Source organism: Gopherus evgoodei, chromosome 18 (genome assembly GCF_007399415.2).
Source record: "Gopherus evgoodei ecotype Sinaloan lineage chromosome 18, rGopEvg1_v1.p, whole genome shotgun sequence".
Taxonomy (NCBI): Eukaryota; Metazoa; Chordata; order Testudines; family Testudinidae; genus Gopherus; species Gopherus evgoodei.
The window spans coordinates 21,992,460-22,015,869 of NC_044339.1; the positions used below are offsets into that span (position 1 = coordinate 21,992,460).

Consider the following 23,410-nt stretch of genomic DNA (forward strand, 5'->3'; position numbering starts at 1 on the left):
AGGAATTGTACATGTAGACCTGAAACTATAACCATCTCTTCTCCTGCCCTTTGTGTTACTGGTTTTCTTAGGGTTTGAACTCTTTTGGACAGAAACTTCATGTATGTTTGTACTGGGGCTAATTGTAGCCTCTGGGTGCTATCCAAGTATAAATATTAACAAAGAGTAATGCAGGTGTACAACAAAGTTGCTATGGAAACATTTCATGACCACGTGCTAGTCAGACTAGAAGCTCTTTGGGGCTGGGACTGTAACTTGTGTTTTGGCATCTACCTGGATGAGGCCTTTAGGTGCTACCAAGATGTGTGTTAAAATGTTAATAAAAGCCCAAGCAAACAAAGAAAAATATCAGAGAAATTGGAGATGCTCATCTCGATGCTCCAGCCCGTCTGAGTAGCACGTTAGAGAAGTATAGGTTTGCATAGTATTAATTATTCATAGCCCAGACTCTGGAACAGCCACCTCAGTTCTTAGCAACTTTGCATTTAGAGAATTGTGCACGGAGGCTGTACATGATCCTTTGTTTCAGGTGCTCACAGTAGCTTGGCCCAATACAAGGCACAAAGTCATGTTCCCCACTCCTTTTTTGCAAACGAGGTGGTGGTAGAATTTGGTTAGTGTATTTAGGTGTCACAGAACAAATGCCAATATGGTGAAATTATTGTTTGGCTTAAAAGTGACAGGGAACTTGGCTTCTAGGGAGTCTTGTCTCTATATTTATAAATAGAATTCAGTCGGGTTGCTTGGATATGGTAGGTTCATCTTCATGGTGAAAGAAATTTGAAGTAGTTTCTTGTCTGTTAGTTGTGTTCCATATGGTGGGTATGATTCTGTATACTTTGCGGGGCGTTATTTAGGGAAAGAGACGGGAGGCAGATTAGGTAATATTTCAGACTGAACGTGGCTTTACTTATCTACATGAAGGCGAGGGCCAGGTGCAGAAGCAGAGAACAGGTGTGTTGTTTTGTCACAGTCTCTCCCCACTGTTTATGCTCTTTGTTTTGACGTACAATAAAGACGAGGGTATTAGCTTAGTCTAGGTCATTTCAGCTGGGGTAAGGCTCAGAAGAAACATGTCAATACCATATGGTGCATAATGATGCCTTGAACTTAATTGAGTATTTAGTCCAGTGTTGGTGTGAATTATTATTAACCCTATTTACAACAATTACTGTTCTGTTACTGCATTATTCCTATGTAATAAAATACTGTTACATGTAACCACTTTCAAACAGTGGCACTCTGCATTTTTACAGAAACTGGAGTGTGACAATCTGAATAAGATGATATTCTTCTGTTTAGCTTGTTGCAATGGCTATGTGTGAAGCATAAAAGTGGGGGGAGAGGGGACGAAATTTTTCCAGCCGGTCTAAGTATTGCTTTTTTCACTTCTGGTGTGGCTTTGAAATCACAAGCCAATATTGTATAAAACAGACCACTTAATTTGGCTTGTTTAAAGAGCTTTCATGGCTGGGAGCTATATTGAAACTCTGCTGGCACTGAAAATGTTTAGTAGCATTTGTTAGTTCCAAATAATTCTTTGCTCCTTCTGAAAATACATGTGCCCAGACAGAAAAATGTTTTTTAAAATTGAATTCTGTAGAAATTGGTGTGAAGTATATTGTGACAATTTTTCCTCAGCGGTTTCTGTATGTTAATTTGTTTTGTTTATACAAGTTCAGGAGTTTTACTTTATCAAATGTCGCTGGCGAAAGCTTTTCTATGAAAGTTGTTTATTGCTGCTGCCGCTGCTAATGTTGTTGTATTTCTTTCTGTTCTTGGTGTTCCAAGCCAAATTACTGTGACTAATGTACCACTGTAAATTTTTGCAACCATCTACATTACTGATGTCTGCATGTGATGCATGGTGTCTTTTTAGTGATTTTTTTTTGTTACGGAAAAATGGCATTTCTGCTATATCAGTTTAGCATATGATGAAACATTTCAATAAAATATTGTAGTGTACCAAAAAGATATTAACTACTGTATATTGGACAAATAGTTACGGTTACCTATTGATATCCCAAAACTTCTATAGATGAGTCCTAAGTGGAAAATGTGTTCAGGTAGCTTTGAAGTTAAGATGATGAACACAAATGAAAGAGCTATTTTAGGTCTAACATTGATCTAAAGTGCATGCAATGAATACCATGTATTCTGATATAAATGAATGCCTTTTCTATTTATTTTTTGCTAACATATTCATTCAACTGCTGTTAAACCTTCTTATTACCTAATCCTGGTTGACGGATTAAAAGATGTGGTGGAAGTTCCTTTAAAACTAGATGAGACTGTGTACCATAAAATAACCAGTATCCTTTTTCTTTCACCTTCTTTTTCTCCTATTTTTAGAGCATAGCTCAGCCTACTGGTAATATATCATGGTCAGACAGTGGATAGTACTAACAGGTTATTTTTTTATAACTATCATTGACACATTTAATTCACTAGGTACAAAATCCCAAGTAAATTTTTGCAGACCATAAAACATAGTTAATCTGGTGAGTAGCAATCAAAGGTGAAAAATTATGTTAAGCCAAATGTAGGATATTGCTTTTCTGTAGAGACTTTGCGGTCTAAATATCTTTCATCATAAATTTTTCTAGTGTGTTTCTTTACGAAATTCATCCATTTCTTGTTTTCAGACCACAGAATGGTTCTATGATACTGTACAACAGGAAGAAGGTGAAATACAGGAAAGATGGATATTGCTGGAAAAAGAGGAAAGATGGGAAAACCACCAGAGAGGATCACATGAAACTGAAGGTCCAGGGAGTGGAGGTAGGAGAACAAAGGGTTTGCCTTTCAGGGGAAGGAGCAGTGAAAGAGCAGTGCTTCCATTAATTGCTCTTGTTAATGTAAAGTTGTAAATACTATATGTATATTTGCTGAATTCCTATTTTCCCCCTAAAAGCAGTATTATAGTTTTTTAGTAAAATCTAAATGTGGCTTCACTTCATCAGAATATAGTTAAGGAGTCAGAGTGTTGTTGAAGATATTGAAGTGTTGGAAAATGTTTTTCCAAGGTGCACTTTTGTATAGCAGTTGATTACAAAGGCATGCAAACATCTCAGGCATGGGTTGCTAATCATTTGCAAGTCGTCTCTCTCTTAGAAGTGGGTCAGCATCAGTGCCTTCACGTCTGCATGATGAATAGGCACTTACTACTTGGTGACTGTAACTTGACCTGATTTTACTCGAAGGACTTGATCTTCCTCCTAATGGAAACAGGAGTGGAATCTACACTGACTTCAGCAGAGGCAGGATTGGACCCTAATTCAAGGCATGTTTTGAAAGTGCTTCTTATTGTTCTGCTGTTCTTTGCTGAGCTGTTCAAAGTCCTGATGCTGATGTAGCTTATCAGTTCTCTCCTAGAATACCTATGTTTGTACTACACAGTGACTCCTTGGAGCAGTTGCCTCTTGAACCTTGCATCAGGAAAGGCTATTCAAGTGCATTAATATTCTGAATGGCAAAGTGGAGAAAAGATGCATTTATTTAAATCTCATTTTATTTTCTAATTTTGCCAAACGGGGAAGTGACCTTGGCTGCCCAAATAGTTGAGCCTCTATTACGCATGGTTTGCTTTGCATCGTTAAGCCCCTCAAAATACAAGACAGGTTTACCCCATGCTTAAGATCAAAATGAGGAAAGGGCTTAACACGCATCAAGGAAAACTCCATTCTAGGAAAGTGATTAGAGAATTGTGTGTGGACGGGGGCACGCTCCCACACACATGCATGTGTGTACATCCCTTTCCTAGAAAGATCATTCCTGATGGAGGCCTCATGAGTGTCATTAATATATTTAAATAACCTTTATTGATGGGATTGTTTGGTTGTTTTCAGTTTATACCATGTTCCTGTTCTAATAGACCCAATGCTGCTCTCCGCTATGTGGCTATAACTCCTATTGTACTTGATGGCAGTGTATAATCAGTGTCTCTAGGCCCATATAACAATGGTAAATCTATATTGATGTCCAAATCAAGTGCATTACAATAACCGCATCCAAAAGTGACAAAGGTCTAGAGTACCGTGGCATGGAATGGTCACAATCTTTTTGCCAAGTGCAAACTAAAAGAACTTTTGACCACTACAGCTGTCTGGCCATCTAGAAGTGATAAAGTTTAGTAAAAAAATGGGCAGTATATTACCTGCAACATTCCCTTTAATTGTTATACCAGTGAGCCCCCAAATTCAGCAAGACACTTAAACATTTGCTTAACATCAGGTATGTCAGTAATTCTGTTGATGTCATTGGGAGTATTCATGTGGGTAAAGTTAAGCACATGCTTAAATAATTTGCTGAAGCGGGCCCCTAACTAGCACCATCTCTCTTTTATCCAGATTGAGCATCAGACTGTTTTCTGCCATCCAAATCCCAATCTAGGCCAGAATTTGGGAAAGTTTAAAAACATTGCACCATCTGTGTCTGATGAAATAGAAATACAGCTGAGTATCATCAGCATAGTGATGGTACTACAGCCTAACCTAGTGTACTATCCTCTCCTGTTTTACTGTAGCCTTGAGATGTACTTTAGGAATGATGTGCTAAAGGAAAATGTCAGCGCAGATATTTTTTCTTCATCTGGTATTGTGTTGCAGAATTTACTGTTTACTGAATTTACAAGACCACTTGAGTTCAATGGATTACCCTACCATACTGAAGTTTCTTCTAGGCACTTTATTATTATTACATTTTGCAATACACATTATTGAGTTTATGATGTTTAAAATAGCATAAAATGGGTTTTGTTATATTACACCAGAGATGTAATTTTGCTCTGTAATTTTAATGTCGAATACCAATATTTTTTATTATGATGAGCAAAGAAAAGTTACTATACTAGAAATTCTGTAAACTCTTTGCTCAGGTTTTTCACGGCATGATTTAATTGATTGCAATGAACATTAAAATGCAGACTACCAAAAACAGTCACCATGAAGCCCTTCTAAAGAGCTGTGACCATTGATTAGGACACTCATGACTATAGATAGCAATTTGTCTTCAGCCATTTTTTAAAATAAAGAGTCTACTTCAGCTATTGAGTAGTCATAGAGTTTAAGGTCAGAAGGGACCCTTAGGTCATGTACTCTGACCTCCTTTACATCGTGGGCCATTAAATGTCACCCCAGTAACCTGTTCTGAGTGCAATAATTTGTTTGACTAAAGAATAGCCTCCAGAAAAGCCCTAGTCTTAACTTGGAAAGAGCAAGTGCTGGGACTCGACAATCCCCTTGTTACTTTTGTTCTAATGGTTAATGATCCTCACGGTTCTACTTTAACTTATTTTTAATTTGAATTTGTCTTGCTTCCACTTCTGACCATTGGTTCTTGTTCTGCCTTTCTCTGCTAGACTGAAGATCTCTTTAGCAGCCAGTATTTTCTATCCAATTATAGATTGTAATCCAGTTACCTCTCAATCTTCTTTTTGATAAGCTAAACAGAATGAGCTCTTTGCCTCTCACTTTGGATAAGGGCAGAGCCAGGGGTCACTGCTGTGGGTCTGGAGGGCTGATAAGTGTGGATGGAAGAGCAGGGGAAAGTTTTTCCAAGTTTCATATCAGGTAAACAAAGCAATGGGCAAGCATGGCCTTGGTTCTCAAAATCAAAATGGTGAAAGACTGATAGAAATGTGCTTGGCATAAGGGCTCATAATTGGCAGAACACTATTACCATCCAAAGATACCCATAAAGTGATTTGGAATTTCCCAGACTGAGTGACTAGGAACTAGACTGACCATCTATGTACGTTGATATCCTAGATTCCACAACAACTGTAGCTAGTTTCAGACAAGGATGCCTAAAGTCTGGATAAGTGAAGACACATGCAGCTATGTGAAAGAAAGGAAACTAGCCAAAGCAAGCTCTTCAAAAATGTGTCCAGAAAAAGGAAGCAGCAAAAATCTATATACAAGAGGATGAAAGGCAGTGTGTGAGGAGACAAAAAGAAATATAAAGAGAGGAATGTCAAAGATGCTCAAGAGGCTGCTGAAAGAGGTGAGACTAAAACACTTAATCAGCTCAACAAAGTCCTGACTGGCAAGTTTGTGTCAGCTGAAGTGTCTGTGAGGGATGACTAAGGAAAGACTTCAGCAACAGAACAAAAGAGCGACAGATGGTGCAATTTCAGGAGTTGCAAAAAAGACCAGTACAACACAAAGCACTGACTTAGACAAAGAAATGAGACACCTCCAGTTAGAGAACACAATGAGAGTTGGGCAAAACGTTTTCATAACATTTCGCATCACAAACATAGACGTGAAAGACTCAATGGAAATGTTAAAACTTGGAAAAGCTGCAGATGAAGCTCAAGTCACTAGGGAAGTGCTGAAAGCTTGCAATAATGAGACCATCAATGAAATCATTGAACTCGTCAACAAATATGGGAGCAGGAAAAGCCTCCAGAACAAAGGAAAATAGCATTCTAGTCAAAATACCAAAGAAAGGTGACCTAAAGCAATTGCTACAACTAGTGCAATGTTGCACTCTTTTCAGTGATAGGTTAAGTTTTCTTCTTAAGCAGAATAAAGGATGTGATTGAGGCAGAGTTAAAGGAAGAACATGATAAATTTCAATTGAGAGGGCCATATGTTGACCAGATTTTCACCCTATGAATAATGGAGGAGAACATTGAATGGCAAAAACAATTTATCATTAACTTCATAGATTTTAAGAAATCATTTGAAAACCTACATCATGATTGACTGAGGAACATATTGAAGCGGCATGCAAACAAAAATAATATAACCATGGCTTTGTATCAAGGTGCAGCATTCACAATTAAAGTAAATGCGGACTTGAGAGTATGGTTCAACGTAGACACTGGTGTCATACAAAAATGCATTTTTGCACTGCTACTGGGTGGTATTGGCATTGACTTCATTATGAGAAGAAGTGTAGATGGATATAACACAGGCATCAACAACAGTATACTAGATTTAGAATTTGCTGCTGACGTTGCTCTTTAAACTCATGCGAAGACTGAAAGACTGCAGCATTGCAAAAAAAAGGAAAAAACAAATCTAAAGAGAGGCCCAGCAACTCCCTACGCAAGCATTACTTTAGAAGGCAAAGGAATACAAGAAATGAGTGAATTTACATATGTTGACAGTAACATGCAAGCCAGTGGGGATGTCCAGAAAGAAATTATGTCACAAATTGGCAAGGTGACAGAGGGACATACCAGCTTAAAGAAGATTTGGTTATCAAAAATCGGCAACTTAAAGATCAATCACCGAATCTTCAATTCAAATGTTATTTCCATCTTAACATATGGATGTGAAAGCAGGCAATAAAGATACAGACAGACATCTAAAAGCCTTAGAAAGCAAATGCACTGGAAAAATACTAGCCATTACATGGAATGAATTTATTTGGAAATAAGGCATACCTTTTTAATGGTGAGAGTATTTAACTATTTTAACAGTTTACCAAGTGTCATGGTGGATTCTCCATCAATGACAATTGTAAAATCAAGTTTGGATGCTTTCTTAAAGATCTGCTCTAGAAATTATGCTGGGGCAGTTCTCTGCCCCATGCTATCCAGGAGATCAAACCAAATGATCACAATGCTCCCTTCTGACCTTAGATTGTATGAATAACAAAGGCCAAGTTCCATCAGATAGTTCAGTAACCCTTTATCTTTAAAGTTATCCAGAAAAGAGAATAGAAATATTTGGACATGTGTTAAGAATGAAACATGAGCATTGGTCATGGCAATCATGCCATTGGGCAGCGGGAGGAATGTGCCAAAAGATCTGACTGAAATAATCTCTTCATAGAACAATACTCAGAGAAGGAATTTAACAACATAGGGGGTATGCACAGCATGGCCAGAGATGGGATAGTTTTATTTGTGCCATGAGCCACTTCTGATGCAATGAGAAGGATTCAGATTCAGAATCAAATTAATCTTTCAAGTTCCTAAAGTTTCATATCCCTTCAGTAATGAAGAGCAACTTCACCCATAAAGGATGAAAATTCTTCTCCAAGGAGTCAGCACAATCAGAGCTGGATGTTGTTTAGGTCTCTACTTTGTACTAAAACAGAAGACTCTTTAGGTCTACAACCATTTAATCATGATTCACTTTGGGAATCCTGAATGTTTAAAAAAAAAAAAAGTCATTGCAAATAACATGGCTCAGACGATTAAATAGATTTCATCTAGGGCTTCCAGCAGATGCAGGATGCTCTTTCTACGTTTGATATACCAATAGTCTATTGTAATGCTTTATGTAGTTGTATATTGAACTCTATTAATAATTTCAAATAAGTCTGCTTCTGTATCAAACAGTGCTAGTTGTAGGAATTCATTAACTGGCTGTTTTGGCATATTTTATGTGTGAAACAGTGTTTTGTCTTGTGCAAGGTATTTTGATGCAGTATGTTTCCTTTTCATGCTCAAGCAGGAACTCAAACAGCCTTATCTATAGTCATCAATGATTATTTTTGAGGATGGATTTTTTTCCTTCTCAGATCATCAGCTAGACCACTTTCACTTCCTGGGCCGTGGCTCCTGGGTGGTTTCTAGGCAACTTGGCTGACAGTTGCCTTCCTCCACACTGCCTCATGTGTGCCATGGGAAGGGATAGCTCATCTCCTGACTACATGCATTTTGCCTGTTGATCTGTTCTCCAGGCTCCTAGCTTGCCAGCCTACACTTCTGGTTCCCTCACTCTCTGCCTGCAATCTGGACTCCAGTTCTGGCTCCCTGACCCCCTGCTGTCTACTTCCATGAAGCGGTGCAAGGGCTATGCATTTCACACTCGTAGGGAAAGCTGGAGAGCAGTAGGCAGAGCAGGGAGACTGAAAATATAACGTTTGGCACCTGTCTACAAAAAATGATGGATTCCACAACAGAAATGCTGAATTCCATGGGATCTTAAAAAAAGGCCAAATTCTGTGGCTCTGGAGTCCATAGGGCTTTGATTAAGATGAATGGGGAAGTTATGTGAAGCTGGCTAGTGTCTGTCAGTAGATATAACTACTTAGTATATACATCGGGTGTTTAGATTTTGTCTTAAGTGTAATGTTTACTTTGGAGTAGTGCCTGTTGGTGTGAGTACCAACACAGTGCAGGTAAATAGAATGTCCTGAAAATAGTTCTTTACAGTCCACATTCTGCCATCCTCCGTCCCTCTGTGAAGTTCCTTAGCCTGAAATCTGGCTGCTTTTACTGGGCCAGATCATCCCTTTATGGCATTGGTGGTGCAGGGCTGCCCAGAGTGGGGGGCAAGAGGGACAATTTCCCCTAGGTTCTTGAGAGTTTTTTGGGGCCCCTGGAGCAGGGCCCTTCACTCGCTCTGGGGGCCCCGGAAAACTCTCATGGGGCCCGGGCCCCTGGAGCTTCTTCCACTCCTGGTCTTCGCTGGCGAGGGGTCCTTCTGCTTCAGGGCAGAAGGACCCACCGCTGAAGTGCAGCCAGGTCTTTGGGGCACTTCAGCGGCGGGTCCAGAAATGGAGGGACCCCCCCACCACTGAATTACCACCAAAGCGGAGGCCCCCTGCTGCCGAAGACCCCAGGGCCCCAGAATCCTCTGGGTGGCCCTGTGGTGGTGGGGTGAGGAGAGAACACAAATTCCCATGCATTATTCCATGGTGGAGAAGGAAACAGGCAAAAGTCCAGGGGTCCTGCCCCAACCCTGAGGGATTAGCCGAGGGCTATATATATTGGGATACCCCAGTGCCTCCTCATTTATTGTGTCCCTTAGCTGAGTTCTTGGGGCAACAGGGATTCCCGCTGATTGCTTCTGCTTCCTCCAGGGACCTGAGGCTGCAGAGGGGCTTAGCAGGTTGCAGTCTATTTCTTGGGGACGCTCCTGTGGGGAACACTATATATTTGGTCCGCCTGGCCTCCCGCTCCGGTGCAAACCTCGCATCCTATAGCTGTGTAGCATCTGGAGCCCAGTGGGAAGGGATGAAGTGCTACAGGGGCCCCTGAGCCCTCTGCTACACACCCAGAGTGTCTTTGATACACGCCACTGGGCTGTATGTGCTTTGAAGTACTACCGGACTATGCATGGCAGAATAGGTTATAAGATCTTCTTATATATGTTCCCTCCTGTGCTCCTTAATTCTGCTCAGTAAAGCAGCATCATATGGATTACCATGCTTAATTTTTAATAACCCTTAGCAATTTTTAAGTATTTCTGTCAGGACACTTTTTCTCAAGATAAAATGGTTCAAATCTTGCCAGTGTTTCTAACGTAGTTGCTCCTTTTTTGCTTATTTTTGTTGCTCTGCACTGAACTCTCTCCAATTTAATTACCACCATTTTTTCTACTAGGCTGACTAAATCTAGACCTTGTACTACTGCAGATGTGATCTAATCAGTTCTTTAATAAAGATATAGAACAAGGTCCTTACTCATAGGCGATACCTATCTTTATACAAGTCTATTAGCCTTCTCCACTGCTCTTGCATGCTGGGCTGAATATTTAAATGTTGGATCTATGCAGCTTACAGCATTATTATATATGGTGCTATGGTTGTATTCCCTGATAAATGGAGGGAATATCTTCTCTATTAAGTGGGTAGAATTAAGTATCAATATTGCTATAATTTTTCCATTAGATGGCCTCAGTTTTGTGAGTCTTTGAGGCTCCCAAGCCTGCCTGATTTTTGGCAAGGGCTGTTCATATTTTCCCAATGTGGTAGCCAAAAAAAAAAAAAATGTAGCCACCCTAAGTAAGGAGGATGATTACTACCCATTTTATCCAATCCCTCTCCTTCCCTCTCTTTTATGGCAGGGGCATGACTCTATACTCATCCTGTAGTTGGAAAAGCACCTTCATTCCAAAGGACTGTAAAATCAGTTGCAACCCCTCTGCTTGCAAGTGATGTGTCCTGTATCTTCTAGTGGCTTTGGGAAATGCCTCACCTCCGGGATAATCCCAGGCCCACATCATCCAGCCCAAGCACTGAAAACAGCCTGACTCACTCCTTAACGAATCTCTTGTAGGACGATGTCTTGCTGCTGCCTGCTAGGTCATTTGGCTCACAATCTTAAACCCCAGTAACAACCTTCAGTCTGAATTGTAGACAAAGTTCGTCGTCATTTTTGTGACTTCTAAATGTTACCCACAGAAAATTAAATATTGTCTAAAGTTCTTGAATAATTACTAGTTTAACTCACAACATCTTTTGTTGTTTGAGGTATGGAGTTGTGGTCTTACGTTTGTGATCTCATTCCAATTAGAATGAGATGTTCTTTACTTGGACACTTAGATAACAGATTTTAAAAAGCTCCTTCTAAAGTTGGGATGATATTGTAGTTACCACATTAGGAATTAACAGGGCATGAAATAACTGTCTGCCTTGTGGCACGGCCAGATCATTTCAGGTCTGCTTGCAGTCAGAAGATAAATAGGTATCATACTTCTTGCTGATGGAAAAATACTTACAAAGAAGCCAGCCAAGAACATTGGTAGGATCCAAGTTAAGTTTTGAAAATGGCAGTTAATAGGCAAAAAGGAGAAACAAAATTGGCAATGAAATTACTGACCAGGCAAATTCTCAAAAAGGGTTTTATATTTAGTGTATTTTTATTATGAATTACTTCTTGAATGCCCTCAGCATGCTTTGTGCTGTGCTCATTTTAGCTTTTGGTTGAAGAAAAAATCTTTTGAAATGAGTTTAGATCAATTACTTATTTTCAGGGTGTTGATTAACACACTAGAGGAGAATTTGGTGCATATAGAGGATACAGGTAAAGCAACTTCAGTAAAGCTAGAAAATATAACAAAACTTGCTTAATTTCTTCTCTTGTATGTCAGGGTGATGGTGAATAATTCCATGAGTTTCCTAATCAAAAAGTTGTCCAGGTTATCATCATTGGTCACTGTTTCCTCCAGTTACTTTCTTGGTTAAACTGGTGCACTATCCTCTAGAAAATTCTGGGTAAACCAACAGTGAGAAGTTCACTTGGTCTTTCCCTAAATATCTCTTTTCAAGATCCAAATCCATAGTCCTTCTTTAATTTCTAATTTAGTTAGGATCCCTGGTGATATGTTACTAATCAATTCACATAATTAAAAAATTTAACTAATAAATTATAGTAAGTGGTGTGTTGAAATAGCAATAGCATATTTCCCGACTGACACTGCTCTAAATTTACAGATGGTTGGTTCAGTTAATGTATCTGCCTTTCCTTGTGCATGAATCTCTCTTGCTGTCTATAAATTGCATATACACCTGAATGCATAGTAAAATGTTGCTAAAATGAATGAGGTCATATGATCATAGTAATTCAGGAAGTGGTCTCCTAATAATTGGGAATTCTTCTGTCTTTTAATCTGCTAATAGGATCAAGGGCAAAGGGAGGAAAGAATGGGGAAAATGAGAGATGAGAGAGATACTGGAAATGTAGTGAGTACTACAGCATCCAAAAGAGAACAATTCTTGCATTTCTGAATCTCAGTGGAAATCCTGGCCCTAGGCAGATACTTCTCCAGGGCTTGATCTTTCGATGATGCACATCTGTTAGATAACTGGTGATGGAGCCGTGCTGAAGTCCAGGACACAATAATAACATTAAACAGTAGCAGAAGTTGAAAATCTACTTTGAGACCATTTGCTTGTATTATGCTGTGAGGCTACTTTCCATTCTGGTACCTCTGATTAACAGGATTATTGGAAACTAGAAGGGATAACTTAGACACTTGCCAAAGGGAGCAAGCTTCCCTTTGTTTTAAAATTATGAGACCCAAAAGAATGTAAGTAGAGTCAGTGGAGAAACTGACAAGGAAAAAGAAATAGAAACCCTGGAATTGCCAGAGTTTTTTCTGAGCTCACAAAGTCACTTGAATGGGTCTTACTGAGTAGTGAACTTTCTAATAGCCCACTGGGGACTTGGGGAAACCAACCAAATGCATTTTTATTTGTGACCTTAGCCAGTTTGAACCCAGGTCTGCAAAGATGATTAGTCAGTATATTAACCTCATGTCCCCTCCTGATTCCAAATGTAATTGGGAATGAATACTTTCTCCTGTCCTTAAATCACTTATGTCTGTGTACACATATAGGTATCTGAAGTGCCATGGAAGTTATGGCTCTGGAACAAAATGCTAACTCTGTGTAGCAGGAGTTTGCTACTAATATTTTTTTGCATTCCACTAGCTCTCTTCATCTGAGCTCTCAAAACACTTTCCAGTAATTAATTAGCTGAACAATGTACTTGTGAAGTAGGCAAGGGATATATAGTAATCATTTTACCCACTACTGAAATGCAGCCACCTCTGGGTTGATGGGAGCAGCTGTTTAACAGTTTACAACTATGCTATACAGATGTTTAGAACAATAAAAGAACAACACTAAATTCAGTTGAAACTACTGGGGAGGGATGAGTATGTAAGAAAGCAGAGCGTAATTACCCAAGCTGAAATTTTGCCAAGGGAATGGTATTGACCCCCAAATCTTACAAAAAGTTCAATGGGATTTTTTATTGTCATAGTTCAGAAATTCAGTGTAACATGAAAGATATCCCAGCTTTGGGGTGCCCCAAAAGGCCAGGCTGACAGAGAGAAGGGTGCCACTACTGAATTGCCAAGGTTGCTTTCAGCAGCACCTCGTGCTTACTGGGGGTTTCCCATCAAAGTATCAACCAAGTTTGATCTTGCTAGTTTGAGATTTGTTGGGACCATACATATATAGAGAGTGGACCATTATCCACCCAGGATGTGTTTTCATATATTACAATATGTTAAATTTTGTGATTTTCCTTTTTTAAAACTTGATTTGAGTTTTATTAAGCAAGAAACTCCCTTGTGGAGAGAGAGCTGCAGAATTCCAATTTTGTATGCAGAACTTGTATTTAATTATTATCATAACAGTCCCTTAACATTATTACAGATTAGCCCACAAGGACATGTATGGAAATTTTAGAGTATTCAAGTTCTATACAAACTCTGAAACATCAGTGTCAACATTCACAAAAGACTGCTTTAGCATTTGGGTCCAAACATGCAGCATATACATTACATGGGCTGTATCACGCTGCTGACACTAGCATCCTTTATTATTAAGAACAAACCACCTTTTTCTCTTAGTAAGTGAACAAATGGGCTTTTTCTGCAGTGTGTAAAACAGTCCTTCACTCAGTCTTAAACTATCGATTGTTTTTACATCTTTCAGTTCACTGCTATTGTCAGTACAATTTATTGCTAAATTATTCCTGGAGGGGGGAGCACCTTCTAAGATGAAATATTCAAGCAATGCTAATCTCAAGAACTATTTCTAGGATAGTCTGATCCAGTTCACTTTAGTTTACATGCGTTTTACTCACCGTCAGAGGTGCGCTATGTAGTCTGCCAACTAATTAGGATCACGTTGTTTAGTCAGGCTGCTTAATGCATTCCAGGAGAATAGCGGAGGAGCAGCTTGGAGCAGAAAATGGAGCTGAAGGTGAAAGACGTCTGATACTAATGTGCACACACACGTGCCTACCCACACATGCACAGTGTTGCAAACAAAAAACATTCAAACTCTACCCCAAAGGAGTGATAGGTTTTGCATGAACTTATTCTGGGCGGTTGCTATTAGGTGTTTTTTTTTAATCTCCTTTTATTTTTCTACTTCTGTTGGCTTAACTTTCATCTGATTTTTTCCTTTGCATATCCTCCGAACTTGACTGAGATGGGGTGGTTGCAGCCAGCTTTGATTCATAGTGGGGGAAGTAGCTTTTCCCTAGCTATGTCTTTGCAGTTTGTTCTTGTGATTCTAATTTCTGTCACAATGTAGTATTTTAGGGCTGTAGTGAACTGATCACAGAGCCCCCTCCATCGCAAAGCGTGCTTGCTCCTCTGCCATGTCAGCTACTCCTCTTGAAGAGATAAACAGGACTGAAGAGTGTGTTAATGCACGCATATGTTAGCATTTGAGTTTGGTTTGGGAAGGATCAAGATATGCAGGAATGAAAGACAGACACAGGGATGGATTTTAAGAAGCAGGCTGCAACTTTAATTTATCAACTGGGAGGCGTGCCAATGCCCTTCTCACATACCAGGCTCTTACCTGGGTCCAATGCAGAGTTACAAGGTTCCCACCATTTAACTAGAAGTTTGGGGTAGGGCCTCTTCAGCCTGTCCCTAGAACCCAGCTCACTTCTGAATCCTCTCCCACTCCTTTCCCTCCACCCCGTAAGGAGATTAAACGGTACCAAGGGAGGCCTTGGTCTTGGAAAATTTCAGGTCTCCCCTTCTCCTTTCAGGCACAATCCCAGGCCTTTTTGAGCCATTATCTGCATGGAGACCAGTGCGAGTTGCGGCAATCTGAACATTCCAATATTTACTATCTTGTAACATTTAAACTTCCGTTCTTTCTCCTTTAATGTAACTGTGCCCACCTAACGCTGCAACAAAGGTGAAAACCTACCACATCTCTGCCAGTTTGACCCAATGGAGAAAAATTCCTTCCTGATCCCCCGCCAACAAGACAATTGGTCAGACCTTCAGGATCCTGGAAGCTCAATATACTTCAACTACGGGGAGGCAGTGGGGCGGTTGTGTGGGGGGGTAGTGGGGAAGAGGAGGGAGCCAGGCAGCCATAAAGGCAAGATTGCTCTGAAAAGCGTAGAGAAGGTTTGAACTGAGGCCAGTCAATGAGAGGCAAAAAAACACCTCCCACACACTGATACGTGGAGGGGCAGGAAAAGGTTACAATGTGACAGCAAACTGAGATTCAAAGACAGCCTTCCTGCACTATCCTGGCATTTTCACATCTCTGCCCAGTGGCCGTGAGATGTCCTATCCACTGCCTCTCTGCTGCGTGGGGATGGCCTGTCTGGTGTCCTTGACGAAGAGATGCACCCCTGTGACCGGCGCAGGGACTGCGCTATCAGTTGTGTTCTGTTTAGGGCTGAGAACCTTGTCAGCCCGTAACAAATAACAAGCAGTACAGACTAGCTAGAACAGAGCAAAATGGAAAGTGGATTAAAATAGCAAGTGTAACTTGGGAATGGGAAAGTCTGTAGCAAGGGCATTTATTAACCATAGAGTCTTTTGAAAGGCACTTGGACACACTGAATTTAATAAAATCCCCATGGAATAGTTATAGTGAAGAGGACACATTATTTCTGCATGTTTAAGTATTTACGTGATAGTGGAAGAAAACTGGTGCCTGTTACTTTAATTTTTGCTGCTATAATTTACACCCATCTTCAGTGAGGGATTTGACAGGTAGATGCTTATTACAAATGTGTAAAAATGTTGATTCTTCATGAATTGATTATTTGGAATTTATTTGATTAAATATTCTAGGTGGTGTTTGATATACTGAACTTATGGTCATTACAGCATCTTAATGATTCATATCTCTATGGCAGTGTGAGGGAAATCAAAGAGCTAGTTTACAGTTTCTGAAGGAGAATATGGATTATTATTAAATCTGGAATGAGACTCCTGAGAATCAGTTCTGAAGGGAACAAACACATCAATAATTCCTCTTCTACATTGGGATCCTAATGTATTCACTTATAGTAACATAAATTCACAGCGAATGGTTGTGCTTTCTGACAGTTTTTCCTAACACACTATACACATGAAAGGTCTTTTTTTTTTTAAATCCTTCAGCAAATATATAACATGCCTAATCCTTTAGTTATGATAGCTTGTTTTACAGTTTATAACTTTTTAACAATAAAAAGCTTTCTTAATAGCTGGGTGTTTCAGAGCCTAAGATCCTGTAGAGATCAGAATGTTTTTTGTATGCATATGATCTTTTAGTGGGAATCTTAAAGGTATTTACTTTGTTTTCTTGGATGGGACCTATGATGGTTATTAAATCCACTGGGGTCCTCTGAGTAAAAGCCCAAAGAAGAACAGTATGCAAACTGTTACTAGGTTTTTAATTTGAGCAAATTATTGTGGGAAAGGTTGGTGACAAAGATGTGTAAACTACACTTTGTTAGGTAGAATTTCTAGTTAGTTATTTTAAACTCTAGAGATTTTTTTGTCTTGTTTTTGTTTTTGTTTTTTAATGCACTTTGACCAAAAGTGCATAACATTAAACAGTGCTACATCATAGGAAAGCCAGCTTTTCCTGCTGTAGCTAAACATCACTTTGGTAACACTTTAAGAAGAATGCTGGCAAATATGCTATTGCATGTGGCTGAGAACTTAGCAAAGTCTTCTTCCCAAAGAGATGGATGCAACAACATACTGGGCTTGATTCAGATTCCGCCTACACTGGCTTTATGTTGTTTAACTCTGAGGACTTCAGTGGAGTTCTTCCTCCTTTGCACAAGTGTGAGTGAGTCAGAATCAGACTAAGTGAATCCACTGTTATGTTTTTTAAAAAGGAAATGAAGAAATCCACAGGCTCCTTGTTTGTATGTTAACAATACAACGTACGGGGATTCGATATTTGTTTATTGATATTTGCGTGACATCTTAAATCCTTTGTTTTGTTTCCGGGTAGCGCAGACTGAAATGCACCTTCTTACCAGTATATTGCTGTATAATGTTCAATGTGCTGACAAAATACACACTGGACAAAGATAATTTAGCAATAATCTAAATTATTATTTACTTTCCTTAGAAATATTCTGGTCTGCCCTAACCAGAAATCAGGGTCTTCTCTACAAAATCTCCAAGTAGAACTTATATATGAAATTGGACATTTCTCACAAACTTGTATCTTTTGGAATACTGATGTAGAGCTTATGGCATCTATATACCCCAGATGCACTGGGTTATCAGAGTTGTTATTTTTAGTCACTGGAGTATGAGGAGAAAATAGATAGCAGGCAGCACTGAATGTCAAGACATTAACGCATCAGTCTTCAGACATTTTTGGTCCAGAAGAGCGAGTTACAGCCTGGGCACAGCCAGTATTCACAGAATTTCTCTCCCTAGCATGAATCTGCAGGGACTGGTATGTTAGGGTCTTTGTGGCATGATGCTTGTTTTGCATGGGTATTAAAAAAAAAAAATAGAGGATTGTATCATTTCTGTCATTCTGAAGCCTAGGCTGGCTTTCTCAATAAGTTCTCCTGATTTAGCAGAGGACTTAAGTGCATGCTGAATTTTAAGTATGTGTGTGATCTGTCTCTGTTCAGCAAAGCCGTTGCACACATTCTTAAATGCTATTGACTTAACTGGGACTTAAGTACGTGCTTAACTTTAAGCCTATGATTAAGTGTTTTTCTAAAAAAAAAATGATAGGATCATTTGTATTCTTAAAGTCAAGTATATGCTTAAGTGCTTTACTGAACTGGGACCCCATGCTACTGAGGAATTCATACCTAAGTGTTAGCTTTTCAGTGTAGAGCACCGTAGTTGAGATGAGCTTTTAAACTGTTTTCTAAAACAGATTAGTGAATGTTCACTGGAAATGTAAGACATTGCAGTATAGCGTTTACATCCCATTTTATTCAGTCTCCTATAAAAAGGCAATACCCAGTTTATACTAACTGGCTACCTGACAAAAGTTTGTTTTGTTTATGGATAGCAACTTAGTCTATAAAATTGTTACTTTGAGGCTTCCAGATGGAATCACTTGGTAAATGGAAGGAGCTTTAGAAGGAGGGAAATGAAAATGAATTCATGAAGAAATAAAGAATCTGTTTCTTATAGTTCCTTTTGCAAATAGTGCTTCCAATGACATATTGTGAATGGACTGAGTTATAACAAAACCAGAAATAAAAGAGAGCTCCAGGGTAGAAAGAACAATTGTTAAACTTACTTCAGCTGATATAATGCAAAGCAACGTTTTTTACACTCAATTAGTTCGCACATTGTGTTGGACACAAACCAGAATGTAGAACATTTTTTTATTTTGTTTTTACATGATTAAGGGAGGTGAGATGAAATAAATTCAGTACATTACCCTCTGTTCTTTCTTTTAGACGCTTTAATCTAGCTGTTGGTTTTTGCACGAGTTAGTGGGTTAAAGAATTTTTACTCTGGCTTAATCTATTCCTGATATAGGAAAACTTTTGAAACTAAAACAGAGCAGAGGTTCTTTTTTCAAAGCAATTTATTTCATTGTATCAACAACGTATTATGATGCACAAAGGTTTATGAAACAAGATTAAGAATCGGAATTTTTATATTGGTATGTTTTATTTCAAAATGTTTGTGTTTTGAATTTTAGTGAAGGATAAATAGTATGGTAGGCTAATAGCTGTTTGGAAAAATTTAAGCAGCAAAAAGTGTGTGACAGAGTATTTCAAGAAACTTCGTTAATTTATTGTGCTTAATGACCTTTCCTTACATTTTTAATGTTAATACAATAATGTTAATCACTATCATGTTTGATTGCTGCTATGACCATTTAATACATCTGAGTATAGTGACAATTTAAAAAAAAATGCATACCTTTTGATAAAATTATTCTCATTGCTGAGAATAAAAAAAGAACAAAACCAACCAACCAAACAAAAAACCCAGGATCCTTTGCTGTTCCAGGTTATGTGCCAGTAACCTGTCTGGAAAGAATATGGAGAAAAATGTTGTGTAACCACTTAAGGATTTTTATGATGAAATTTAAACAATAAGTGTTAGTATAGATCTGTGGATGATTTTAAACACCCGAGATCCATAAACATTTTATATATATGCAGTATGAACATTGTCAATTTAAGTAACTTATCTAGCAATATCTAATTTTTTTTACTTGTGGATTCAGTTGTGAATGAATTCCCAGATTTCAGCTTAAAAAAAAATTATATTTAGAGAAACAGAAGATCAGTAAATGCAACAGTTTTTTCCTTCTGTGTTTGGTGTTCTATAATGAAACTATTAATAAACAAAAGAGTAGGAACCTGCTGGGTAAAAATTCCAATTACATGTTTTACTCCAAAAAGCGCATCAAATAAATATTGCACTTTGTTATTTCTAGAAGATGCATCCGCTTTAGTTAATTTGCATAAATTATACAACTCATTATCTTTGTTTATAAAGCTTTAGCAAATTTTTGGCTCATGAATGCTAAGAAATCTGTTAAATTCAGTGCTATCTGCTTTACTACCTATTCACTTTTTAAATAATTTCCCCAAACGTAGCTGTGACAGTCCAGGGAGTGGTGCCCTTTACCAGTGATCAATGGGGTGCATTAAGTTTGACTTATGTTTCTTAAAATTTAAAAAAAAAAAAAAAGCTTATGCTTTTCTCTGTGCTTTTTTACAATTTGTTGTATTTCCATGACACACATGCAAGTTATTTTTATAGACCTAATAAGTATGATGTAAACACATGCACATTTATGTCATTGAGTTACAAAGGTTTAATACTGTTCATGCACTAAAAATATGGTCTATGTAGCTACACTGAAGATTTAAGTATATAGATTAAGATTTTAGTGGATGGGTTAATAAACAGTGCTTAACCTCCACCATTGTGTATGATTCTCATCACTTTAAGATATCTACCCTTAGTATTTACCTGATTGATAATATTTCTGGTGGCTTATATTTCACTGAACAAGTGTTTGGGATGTGTCTGGACTCTATTTAGATTTGGAACTGTGGTCAAAGGACAGGAACATTGGAATCCTATATAGTTGCAAAGACTTCCTTCTCAATTAAATAGTGTATATTTCTGCATTGACTAGACCATTCAGGATATCATCCTTAATACCGGTGGAGCAGTAAACACATTTTGAATGATTTATAATAGACTGTGAAGATTAATTATGAATTGTAATAGTAAAGAAAGTTACTGTGATGGATCTGTGAAGCTGAAATTATTCTCATTAGAGGAGCAGAGACAATATGATAGCTTGAATTTTGTGTGGAAATGCCGTTATTGCTAGGCCCTTGTGTGTCTGCAATCATGGTCTGAGTGTGCTGATGTGTTGCTCAGCTGCCTTCATTGACTGAGTTAACCTTTGTTGTAAGAACACATAAGAAGCCTTGTGGGAACAAACACATTTTTAACTGGTAGGTTGCTGTAAATCTGCTTGTTGTTTTTAATGAGGGCAGAGTCACAAACTGAGGTTGTAATGAATTCATATGTTCTAGGCTGGACTCTGGGGCACAATGTCTCAATCGTGGAGTAAATTTTGGGGAGCACAAGGATTCAAAACTTAATTCAGTTTGTTGATTTTCCACTGACAGGAGTGCAAAAATCCCTCCCCAAATCCAACAATAGTTAGCTGGTATACAATTTAGGTATTGTACAGCTGCAGAATGGATTTGACTTTGACTTTCCGGGCTATTGTAAGAGTGCTGACTCAGTCTTTTATTACTACATGATGGTTCTTGTTGGACTGTGCTCTCATTAGGCATTGAAACCACTTGGAGAGAACCATTGGGCTATGAATGCAAATTAACACAAACAATTCCAGTGTGAAGAATTCTTAAATTGTGCACTTCACCAACAGGCAAAGCTGTTCTCTTCTTCTCAGCCTCCCACGCCCCTTTTAAAAAGTCAGCTGTGAAAATCAAAGATAGTACAGGGAAATATTGTCAGGATCTAGGTTAGATTTAGAATTTACGTCTGGGTTTCAGGTTCAGATTCTATCTCATAGGATTTTGACCCCTTAATGGCACTGAACTTCTTATAGCTGATCCACCATCTTGAGCCAGAAGTGGTGAGAAAGGTACAAATGGACCATTGAACTTGGCTTATCATAAAGAGCAAAAGGGAAATGCGTTTAGCTAAAATGAAATGTGTGCCATTTTTTCGTTTAATCTTTAATTTAAAACAAAACAAAATGAGAAATTCAGAGCTAAAGCTGAAACTCTAAGCTTACCTCTCCTGTTGTGTTCAGCTTAAGAATAGAAGAATGGCCATACTGAGTCAGACCAATGGTGCATCTAGCCAAGTATCCCGTGGGCTAGAATGCTACTTTACAAATCCCTGGTATGCCTGCACCTTGAATAATGCATGCAGTTCTGGTCATCCCAACTCAAAAAAGGTATATTAGAACTGGAAAAGGTACAGAGAAGGGCAACCACAAATTATTAAGGGTATGAAACAGCTGCCACATGAAGAGAGATTAAAAGACTTGGACTTTTCAGACTGGAAAAGAGGGGACTAAGGAGTGGGGGGGATATGATAAGAAGTCTGTAAAATCCTGAATGGTGTGAAGAAAGTGAATAGGGAAGCGTTATTTGCCCCTTCACATAACAGAAGAATCAGGGATCACCTAATGGCAGTAATAGAGAGCATTTTTAAAAGAAATGAAAGGAAGTACTTCTGCCCACAATGCACGATCAACCGGTGGAACTTGTTGCCAGAGGATGTTGTGAAGGCCAAGACTATAACAGGATTCAAAAAAGAACTAGATAAGTTCATGGAGGATAGGTCCATCAATGGCTATTAGCCAGCATGGGCCGGGATGCAGAAGCATGCTCTGAAGTGTCCCTAGCCTCTGTTTGCCAGAAGCTGGGACTGGACAACAGGATATTTGCTGGATATCACTGGATATTTGCCCTGTTCTGTTCATTCCCTCTGATGCATTTGGCAATGGCCACTGGTCTGACTCAGTATGGACTTGCTTATGTTCTTATGTTAATAGAATTTGATCAGCTTTAACTTCATGGGGGAGAGGTATTGTTTGCTCTTACATTTTTCAGTATTCCTGCACTTTGAAACATATCCAGGAAGATTAATTTAAAAGTGCAAAGTGCTGAAGAGTTGTTTGGTTAAATTGTCAAATGATATTGGCGCATTGTCTTTTGGCTTCTATCTCCTCACAGTGTGATGTCCCAGGATGACAGAGATGCAAAGTATTTAGAATATGTTGGGCCCTTAGAGCTAGAAATCTTGTTCTTAAGATTAATTGTGGGTCTCACATTAAGCTTCTGTCTTCCATTATACAGGGGTTTTCCAGCTAGCTTTACAAGTTATTTACTAGGAAGTTTAGCTTTAAAATGTGCTATTTGTGGTTGCATTGAGAAATAGGTATACTGAGCACTGTAGTTTACTAATATAGCTTTTCTCTTGAATCAGAAAATGGCATGCCTTTGTCTGAACAACCCTCCAGTGCTCCTGTCCTTTGGATCTCCCAAAGGACCTTTACTTTTATTTTTAAAACAGGAGAGCTTTGTGAGGTAGCAAACATATTGTGTGTGTTTTCGCTGTAATAGGAATGGCTATAGAGGTAATATAGTGATTATATTCAGATGGCTTAGGTCTTGTATTCTTTAGATCTATAAGGCCAGGGGGCTTGCAGCTCCTGAAGCTGTCACAAGACATCCTACTAGAGCTGGGGCAGCTTTCTGGCAGAATATAAAGCAGCTTTGTATCGGGAAATGTGTGAAGCAGATGTTTGGTAAGTTTTGTGCATTTACAAAAGAACATGCATAAAATGTTCAGGTTTCAGCAAAGTTATTTTCTTTTGGCTACAAGCTAGCTGCGGGCCATGTTTTTCTCCCCAGTAGCCTGTTTTTAGTACTGCTGTTCATGTCCACATCATACTGGATTGGGAGCTAATGCAAGTTGTATCCTTTAATACAGGCAAA

General features: G+C 38.7%; 1 protein-coding gene across 9 annotated transcripts in view; it reads left to right on the forward strand.

The window, feature by feature from the left end:
- Positions 1 to 23,410, forward strand: part of CAMTA1 (calmodulin binding transcription activator 1) — an 865,798-nt gene that overhangs the window by 334,740 nt on the left and 507,648 nt on the right. For all 9 annotated transcript variants that reach the window (XM_030537782.1, XM_030537785.1, XM_030537786.1 and 6 more), the window contains exon 4: positions 2,646 to 2,781. In XM_030537782.1, the coding sequence (XP_030393642.1) occupies positions 2,646 to 2,781 (136 nt within the window). The remainder of the gene's footprint in view (positions 1 to 2,645; positions 2,782 to 23,410) is intronic.